General features: G+C 42.7%; 1 protein-coding gene across 1 annotated transcript; it reads right to left on the bottom strand.

The window, feature by feature from the left end:
• Positions 1-8284: 8284 nt before the first annotated feature.
• On the bottom strand, positions 8285-9948 carry LOC112340732 (flavonoid 3'-monooxygenase-like). Its single transcript, XM_024659666.1, has 2 exons — positions 8986-9948; positions 8285-8927 (listed from the first exon to the last, which is right to left on the bottom strand). The coding sequence occupies exons 1-2, from the start codon at positions 9898-9900 to the stop codon at positions 8328-8330; spliced, it is 1515 nt and encodes a 504-aa protein (XP_024515434.1). The 5' UTR covers positions 9901-9948; the 3' UTR covers positions 8285-8327.
• Positions 9949-10397: the final 449 nt, after the last annotated feature.

Here is a 10397-nt window from a genome sequence, read left to right as displayed (position 1 = left end):
CTTAGTCCTACTTGGTTTTAGCTATTCACTGCACGAGCAACAAAATGTTAGCCATCCATCCATGGATTCCCTAATCTCTCCCAATCCCCCTCCTTGAGTTAGACTGGACTTAAAGTTCAACTACACTCCCCGCAGGCACAAACAACCAAGCCCACCAAGCCTCCAGGTTCTTAACATCTTTTGGTACAGCAAGGCTTGATCATGGGACCCTCTAAATCCCAAGCCTTGGGTGCAACACTTGTTTTGGGATGCTGGGGGGAAACACTGTGGCCTAATGGCCCAGTATGGGCACCTCTACCCCACCACTTCCATCCCGAACACTTGCTTTGGGATGCTGGGGGGAAACACTGTGGCCTAATGGCCCAGTATGGGCACCTCTACCCCACCACTTCTATCCCGAAGGGAAGGCCATGGCCCCTAGGAAGGGTAAGGACCAATGAATTGCAAGATACTCAAGTGGGGCAACACTCCATATGAGTCGGGAGCACCGTAGTTAGTTTCCCTTCTGGGAGTGGAAGTTACTCTTGAGCACTTCCTTGGGTGGCCCCTCTAGCACCACCCGAGTCCATACTCACTCCCACCCTAGGAAGGGTAAGGACCAATGAACTGCAAGATACTCAAGTGGGGCAACACTCCATATGAGCCGAGAACACCGTAGTTAGTTTCCCTTCTTGAGCACTTCCTTGGGTGGCCCCTCTAGCACCACCCGAGTCCATACTCACTCCCACCCAAGGCCCCTTGGCCCCAGTCTCAACCTTAAGTTAGTTTGGAAGCACCACTAGAGAGTTCCTTCAAGACTAGCCTGTTGTAAGCTCCTGAATTTGGACTTCCCGGGAAGTCACCCAGCCCAGTACTATTCAAACCCAAAGACGCTTAACTCCAAATATCCCAAGACCCTTAACCGTTTAGAAAAGGGGGTGCACTCTTGTTCATGGGCCCTTTCCCTCTATATTTAAACCCCAATGGATCGTCTCTCGAGTCGTTCTCTTTGGTTGCTTACACCTGTATTAGTACTTGGACTCGATCTCGATTCGATCTTGGATCCAACCTCAGACTCAGTCTCAGACTCGATCTTGGACTTGACTTCGGACTTGACCTCGGACTTTGGTCTCAAACCCGATCTCGGATCTCAAACTCTGTCTCGAACTCTGTCTCGAACTCGGTCTCAAACTCGGTCTCGGCATCGGGTCCCATCCGATGAACTCTTTATCATTTTGGTCGTGCTTTTGGGGATCCTTTAGCCTACAACACCTCGGGGAGTTGGTTCCTTACACTTTGAATGAAAGTCGATGGTTAAGGACTTTCACGCTTATGCATGAAACCATGTTACACTAATCAGATGACTTACTAAGCAATATTGGCAAGTTGTGGGGAACAAAGACCCTAGTTAAAGCTGGTGACTTCAAAAAAGGGTGGCTCATAGGGCCAAGTGTGGAGGAGTCCATGTATAATTATAAACTTGTCAAGTGGGAGGACTTGGCAGTTCGAAGGAATTAGGTTTCTAAATTGTGATCCATATCACGTTTTGGGTATAAATTGATGTACTGGTGTGGGGAGTTACGCCAGACATCTTGGATGATGCTGTTTGTAAATGCATATACGGAGGTTGGGTTCGAGTCTCAACCCTTTAGTGCTTGGGTTCGAGTCCCAACTCACTAAGGTGTGGTAATAGTTTGGAATATAAGGACACTCATTTTTTAGTGGTCACGGACTCTCAGTGAGGAGATTAGCTTGGGCACACTGCCAAACAGGAGATGCCCCAGAGTCGTGATACATAGTAAGATTACTTAGTGTGAAAGCTTAGCATATTTAACTTGAACACTTTGGTGCAAGTGGCACCAAGGATATGGTGAATGAGATGGGGACACTCAGTCTCAATTGATATGGACCCTTGGCCAGAAGGGCTGGCTTGAGCACACCGCCAAATGTGGGAGATGCCCTCAGAGTTAAGGTCAACAAGTTAAAGATTTGGAAAATTTAATACCATTTGGCAAATTTGTTAAAGTGTCAAGGTTAGATCACTAAGTGATTTTATGGCTAAAACAAGGATAATGTCCTTATGAGATTAAGGAATAAAGTTCCTAGTTCAAGGTGTTAATTTGAACTATTGGTAATGTTGTGCCTTGGTTGAAATGACCAAGTGGGAAAGACACCTAAGAGAAATAAATTGTGATAATGCAATGGTATTGTGAATATAAGAAAGGGACTCATGGGTGGGTTACTAGGTTGGGCTGTGCATAAAGCCCATAACAGAAAATGCTAAAGAGATTTACTAAGGGTGAACATCCTTTGGACTTAGCAAAGTAGAATATTTGCCATGAAATCGAAAGGATACATCGAGGATGGAGGTAGTGATCCTATGTTACTTTATACAACAATCAACAGATAGGAGTAAAAGACTAGTGGCCAAGTTTAGGCCGTAGGAGTCATTGGAAGAAATCCAAACAACAAAGTTGAGCAAAATAATGTTTATGTGTTAGATATTGACGGATTATGGAAAAGAGAATATGTTTTCAAGGATGGATTTTTAAATGCTCCAATTTAGTAAAGATGAAAGCTCCAAGGGAAGGAGTGGTAAGGTACCCAAATGATAGGGCCATGGACAGCCCTAGCACAAATTATGGAAAAATAGAACTTAGTGCCTAAAGTGGCACAAACTAGGAAAGAGGATAATGGTGCCCTCAAGTAAAGAACTTCCATGAGTGTTTATCATCCACAGTCAGACAGTTTGTGTGAGATAAAAATCCCTAGGCCCCAAAGTGGAGCTAAAGGGTGCCACATGGTAGTGGTTGAGGCAAAAGCCAAATGAGCATAACACATTTGGACTAAAAGCTCTAACTTGAAAAGTTGAGAGTGAGAGTGAACTCCCAACAACGTGTGCGAGAAATGAGCACGAAGCAAGCAATAAGTGAGTCTTTAAAAAAAGGACACAAGAGGACAACAAATGACACATGGAAGTGTCCGAGATAGAGTCCGAAAAGGAGTCTAAGATAGAGTCCGAGGAGTTTGAGAAGGAGTTTGAGATGGAGTCTGAAATGGACCAGAGATGGAGTCCGAGATGAACCTGAGATGGAATTCGCGATGGACCTGAGATGGAGTCTGAGATGTGAGATAGAATCTAAAATGGACCTAAGATGGAGTCTGAGATGGAGTCCACGATGGACCTGAGATGGAGTTCGAGATGGAATCCGATATGGAATTGAGACCGAGTCCAAGTCCGAAATTGAGTCCAAGCCCGAGATTGAGTCTAAGCCCGAGTCCAAATCCAAATCTGAGTCTGAGTCCGAATACTAATACCAGTTGTTAGGTGAAATCCCAAAGCAATCGTCCCCCGGGGGGGGGAGGGGGTTTATAGTGGGTTTCAAAAGCATAGTAGGGAGAGTGTGGGGGTTAGACTCCAGTGGAACCAAGAAAGGCCAAGAAAGACTAGTGTGACTAAAGAAGGCTAGACCCACATGTTGAGTCATGATATATCCATTGAGTTTAAGGCTAAAGTGAATACGGACAGACAAGCGGGGTAGCTTGGTGAAGTATTCAAGTGTTGGCTCTAGTTCCCTCGGGAGATCGATTTATTGATGCTCCTAGTCTAAGTGTGGGTGGCACTACCTATTTGGATACTTGGCGTGGCTTAACGGAACCTCACTCTAGCCCCATGGCTAGGGCACCCAAAGGCGAAAGGTGGGAAGAGTACCCATGAAGCTTGCGTAGGGCCATAGTGTTCTGAAACATCCCAAAGTTTCGGACCGTGGAAAGGAAGAGGAGAAATCTTTTGGTGTAGTGACCAAGAAGATAATCACATGGTGAGGAAGTCCCAAAGGACAGTGGGACTTAGTGGTCAGGCCTATGGGCCGTGACCCAATGGCAGTGTTGGCGAACATAGCCATGACAGAAAAAGACTTGGTGAGGATTGAAAAAGGGATATTGAGGAAGGTTATTTCCCATGTTTAGGGCATCCTAAGGATGCTAAAGAGTGGATCTGGGATGATCACTCATGGACAGATGGCTTAGTTTTTTAGAGACAAGACTATAATGTAAGTGTTGTTGGATCATCAGTGTAACAAAGGTGAATAGGCATGGCCTTAGCTTAACCAGCTAATATGTCAATGGCATCTTTGGGTGTTGATTATGGGATTAAACATGTAAAGCACTTGGACCAAGTGCAAAGGTTGAGTGGCATAAATGCTATTCTCGGGGGTAACATGTCCCCAAGTCCAGAATAGGACTTATGGAGGTTGTGAGTGAAACTCCTCCAAATGGTCAAAGGTGTGGTTAGAATGGAAAATTTAGTTGTTTACAGTTTGGTGAAACTGCTTATTTGGATCTTCAAATGGATGATTGATAAGTACATGAACTTTCACCATTTAGATTGGGATGGTTATTTGTTATTTCTTCTGTATGCATATATCATAAGGGTGTAAAGTTTTGTTGGTGCTTCACCATATAAACTCTTATATAGTCATGATCCAATACTACCAATGAAGTTGGGTTTACTTTCGTGATTGCCGCAAGCTACTAATGCTAAGTCGTGGGATATATATTTGATGAACATTCTTCCACTTGTCCGAGCAAAGTCTGCTAAGCACCTGGGCTGCATACAAGTGGGATAACAATGGCACTACAACTCCTATCATCATCCGCTTACGGAGTACAAAATGGATGACTTAGTGTTAATTTATTTTCCTCATCTTACGATATATAGTTTATCTAAAGGGCTCCTTGCTCAGTGAAAAGGACTATATTAGGTGTTGTGGTAAGTTGGACTACAAGTTTATGAGGTTTGGCATGACATCCAGCAAGCCAATTTTGTATGTATAACAACTAAAACACTTTATACAAAAGGATTAAGAACAATTGGCACCACTTACAAATCCACTGATGCCTTCTCCTAATGTTCCTCCAATTTCCAACCCATTTATGAGAGAACTTTGACAGTCTTCCATTATTTTGATAAGAAGAGATGATGTGAGATCCAAGCGTATGGCTATAATGTCGTATACTAATATTAATATAGTGGGATTAGCTATCAAATTGGTTTTAATCCAGACTATTCGCTCCTATATATAAGATAGGGTTTTTGGGCTAATTGATATATATATTTTTTATATTCTTTTTCCATATTCCATGTATTCACATTATGAGTTATTTAAGAAAATAAAAAATTTCAATTTTACTTGAGTAATTATTTAATTAGAGAAAAATATCTAATAAAAACTTTGTACCATTTTATCATTAAAATATTAAATATTGTTATTTTAACAATATATTACCTATTTGATGAGGCACTTTAGAGTGGAGAATTTATCCAATTGGAGTTTTATACATTAAGCAAATGAATTTGATAAGAATATTGTCTTTATGATAGAATATTTGGTATGTATGTGTAGAAGTTTTTAAATTTCAACTACAATATTTTTCATGAAATATCCCTCATCCAATATCAAAATTTAAATTCTAAATTTTACACATTTTATTAATTTATTAGCAACATATTAAAGTTATTCTTCAATTTTTTACTATTTTGATTGAGTTTACTATATAAAGATCAACTACATATAAAACAATTTCAAAACTAATAGCATTATTAAGGAGTTTCTCCACTGGAGCATATATTGATTAAAGTAAATAGACTTTTATTCCTTTTACATTAATTTTTTTAATGAATTTTTTTTGTTTGTTATGAAAATTAAGAGAAAACTTTAATCATTTGTATTTTTCCAGAAATTGTGAGGGCCCTAAATACAAAAATATGACTTGGCAGCCGAGTTCAGAGCTCGACTGGCTGACTCCACACCCTTTGCTGGTAGAAACTGAGAAAAATCTCTATGGAAAACTTCTTACTTGTTTGCAATGATAGTCACTTTTGTAAAAGATTTAATGATATCATCCCTTCACCTTTTGCTCATGTAGATAATAGTTATGTCTGCCCCAAGAACATTGGCAAGGTATATTCTCTCATCACCCCTCTATAGAAGAAGTTTATGAGTGTAGAACTATAAACATCTATCAATAGAAAACCAAATAAACGTCAGTAACTGAGATAATTTGTTAAGAGCTCATCCACTTGAGCTACATGCTCCTTCTCGAGCTGGGAGGTAGCTTATGGCACATCTGGATGACCACTTGTGTGTTGTTTGATCAGCATGGTTTTATACTATACCCACTCCTCCATAGTGACTTTCTAGATCCTTGCCAAAGCACTTAAAAATGAAATCCCTCATTCGACAAGTATTATCAACGAGAGCATCAATTTCATGGACAACACCATTGTCATTTGCAACATTCCCAACACCAGCACAAAAACCACACTGGATGACATCAGATTTGTTTTTCTTTGTTCCAATCCTAAATGTCTATAGAGGATTAGAGGAAGATAGATTGAAACTTACTAGGCTAGACCATATCATGGTTGTGATGGTATTCGCCTTCAGAAAGGCTGTATATACATCCGTGCACCAGCACGAGAACCACGCTGTCACGACTACAGCATTGTCTGACTTAGTAGATTTTTCTTCCTTTGTGAAGCTCTAACTTTTTGCTTCCTTTGTAAAGATTCACGACTGTAACAAAGAAAGACGAATTTGTTAAAGAGGAGCTCTCAGGCCATAACATCATACAGTGTGGTTCTCGTGTATAGCACAACTACAACATCGTTTGGCACATAAAAACCACACGGTGTAATGTTATGGCCTGAAAGTTCCTAATAGGCTCGTTTTTCTTTGTTCCAGTTGTAAATGTATATAAAAACTTAGAGCTCCACAAAGGAAGATAGACTGAAACTTACCACACTAAACAATGTTGTGATTGTGACAGCATTCATCTTAAGAAAGGTTGTACAAACATTTGCAGCACTCCCAAACACTAGTACAAGAACCAAGACAGTTAAAGACCATGAAAAGGTACAGGCATAGCTTATAAAGACGGTTGAAGAGCATGAGAAAGCACAAGAAGTTATGGTTCTTAGAATAGTATCAGGCATGATAAGGGCTTTGAAGATGTAGTTTAAGGTGTAGGAGGAATTCATGAAAATTCTATGGTTCACAAGTATTTCAAATTCCAGAGTTCCTGGGAAGGGAAGTAATGTGCATTTTACAAAGATGGTAACTGAAGATTTGTGTACAGCCTTTTTAAAGATGAACACTGTCACGATTAAAATTTAAAAGGCCAAATGATATTGTAGTCGTAACAGTATTTGCTTTCAAAAAGGCTGTACATAAGTCTTTAACTGCCATCTTCATTATTTCCCTGTAGCTTTTGGTACTACTTGTGAACCACATGGTTTTTATGAACTCTTCCTGCACTTTAAACTACATCTATCATGCCTAGTGTTATTCCAAAAACTATATATTCTTATGCTCTTTAACTGTCTTGTAGCATTACACAGTATGGCTATTTGGGCCTGCACTAGCTTTATCAGGGACTATATGGTCTCCAACCATCTTGGCTAGCTGGGCCTGCATTTGCTCTATCTGGGCCTGTGCCTTTGTGTAATCCTTCTGAGCCATGCTTGGACCCAGCTTACTACCAATGGACATAAATGAACATATGTTTTCTGTCCTGCAACTCCACCAAAGCCACAGGCTTTACCTTTATAGACTGTTGAGCACGTCAAAAGGTCTGAACGCTCTGTGGAAATCAAGCTTAAAAAGGGCATCGAGCTTAAAAATCAGATTGCAAACTCGAATTGAATGGCACCACGCCTCGCCTTGGAGCCTTGGATTGCCTCTGCTGCGCCTTCCACGCCTTGGAAGCTGCCTTGCCCTACAATAAAAGGTTTATTTTTACTTTTTAGAGCTCTTAACAATGCTTTGAGCAGGGTGGTGTTGGCCGGGATTGTGCATGGAATTCCTTTCGATTTTGGAGATTGAGAAGAAGAGAAATGGGAGATAACAGAAAGGAGTGGAAAGATATATGTAAATTCATGGTCCTTTGTCTTGGGTTAAGTGAGTAATGGCTTGGAGTAATTCCTAGTCCAGAGTACTCCCCCGATCCCATTTGTGGGTAATTGGCAAGGTTTGAGCAGGTGCTGTTTCTAATTGCCTTGCATTTCCCAGAACTAGCAGACATTTATTGATTCTGGTCCACAAATGATCAACGTGAGCTGTACCTTAATCCACTTGGTGTTCTTCCAAGAACTAATCATGTTGTCTTCACAAGCTGGGCGTGTACCTTTTCATTCCATTCTCTTCAATCTTCATTAATTCAGATCCAACATAGCTTTAATTGTCCAACCCTACCCTCTACCTTTATGGAGCATCAAAGGTTTGCGAAATATTTCGGGATAACCTACTTTGCAAATACGAATATTTTAAAGGTATCCGTAAAGTTGTTCATTTTCTCACAGTGGCGCAGACAATCCGGTGCTTGGCGGGCATGGTCGCCAGCCCCGTCGTCTCCTCCATGTCAATCTCCTGCCCATCCGGCATCCTCCACTCGAATCGATGCAGAAGATAGGCCAGCGTGAGCGACACGTGGGGAATCGCCAGCGGTATTCCCACGCAGCGGCGCCGCCCGGATCCGAAAGGTATGAGATCGAAGTGGTTCCCCAGGACGCTGTGATCGCTGCCCAGGAATCGCTCTGGGCAGAAGCTCTCGGGATCGCTCCAGTTCGCCGGGTCGTGATGGATCCCCCAGATATTGACGAGCAGCGTGGTGTTGGCCGGGATTGTGTAGCCGGCGAGCTGGGAGGTCGCGGGATTGCTGTGTGGGAGGCCAGTGGTGGCCAGTGGATGCAAGCGCAGGACTTCCTTGACGATGGCTTGGATGTAAGGGAGATCTTTGAGGTCTGACTCTTCCAGGCAGCGGTTCCTTCCAACGATCCGGTCGAGCTCTTCGTGCGCCTTCTTCTGGACGCCGGGGCAGCGTATCATCTCGGACATCGCCCACTCCACAGTGCCTTTGGAAGTGTTCGTCCCAGCTAAGAGAAGATTCTATCAAGAAATCGAGCACGAGTTCTTAGCGAGCAAGAAGAGATTTTTTTCTCCTTACCTGGAGGAGTGCGATGATCGCCATGTCGTCCAGCTTGTTCTCGCCACCCAGTGAGAGCATCACGTCCACAAAGTCCCTGGGAGGATTCTCCGCGACGAAGCTCTCCTTGTGCTGCTTGAGGATCGCGTTTAGGAAGTTCTCCACTGCCGGTATGATCTGGTTCTTCAACCTGTGCTCGCTCCTCTTGATCTTGTCGACCCATCGCAGCGCAGGGATGAAGTCTCCGATGTACAGCCGCTCCGACTCCGCGATGGTCGTGTCCCACACAGCGCGATAAGCCTCGGCCTCTCGGGTGACAGGGGTGTCCGAGTTATAGAACTTCTGGCCGAAGAGAACCGACGTCATCAAGTTGGTGAAGAGCTCGTGGAGCAGCGCGGTGAGATCAAACGCCTCCCCGGCAGCCGCCGACTTCTCGATGATCGAGGCAAACGCCGCGAGCTCGCGCTTGCGGATCCCAGAGAAGTGGTTCACTCTCCCGGCGGCGAAGATCTCCGTGCCGCTCACTCGCCGCAACATCTTCCAGCGCTCGCTGTGAGGAGCAAACACCAGATCATTATAGTCGTGGCTTACGTTCTTGAAGAAGGTGTGGAACTGGGGCCTGCTCGCAAACTCGACATCGTGATCCTTGAGAACCTCCCTGGCCATCGCGGGGCTGCTGATGATTACGTGAGGACGGCTTCCCAGCTCCATATACATGATTGGTCCATACTTCTTGGCGAGACGATGGAGAGAGCGGTGCCTGGAGCGGCCGAGAGAGGGCAGTGATCCAACAAGAGGCCAGGAAAAGGGACCGGGTGGAAGATTGCTATGCGCCTTCTTCCTCGAGTAGAGATTGAGCAGCGCAAAGAATGCGATCGCCAAGCACAGACAAGTCGTCCAGTAGTACCAACCGCTGGAGTAGAGAAGAGAATCCATGGAAATCCTTTGAGAGATTTTGGAGATTGAGAAGAAGATAAGAGAAAAGAGTGGAAGAGATGAGGATGGAGAGGTAAGTGTGTGTTGAACTTATACTATAATTGTGAGATTAATTTATATTTGGAAAAATTCCTACGAATGGAAAGTCCGCAAGCATCGTGTCGAAATCAATAAATTTCTGCATGTTCTCAGAAATCGAGAAGGAAACGTCTGAAATGTTTCCATTGATTTGTCTTTATTCCTTGCATCCTGTAAAGTGAAGATTGTTAATCAAAATTTACTTATATCGTAAGTAGTTTTAATAATGGATCTAAATACAATAGATGAAAATATAATTTATGAGCTATCTTATCAAGTATTATAGGCATAATAAAAATTAAATCACTCTTTTCTAATTTATTTAGAAAAATATTTATCCTGAGAATTGAGTTAGTTTTTATATATAATTTTTTAGAAAAATTCTTAATATTGTGATTTGATTTTTTTTATATTATATG

This window comes from Selaginella moellendorffii, unplaced genomic scaffold (assembly GCF_000143415.4).
Source record: "Selaginella moellendorffii unplaced genomic scaffold, v1.0 SELMOscaffold_69, whole genome shotgun sequence".
NCBI lineage: Eukaryota > Viridiplantae > Streptophyta > Lycopodiopsida > Selaginellales > Selaginellaceae > Selaginella > Selaginella moellendorffii.
This window is presented reverse-complemented; position numbering and strand designations above follow the sequence as displayed.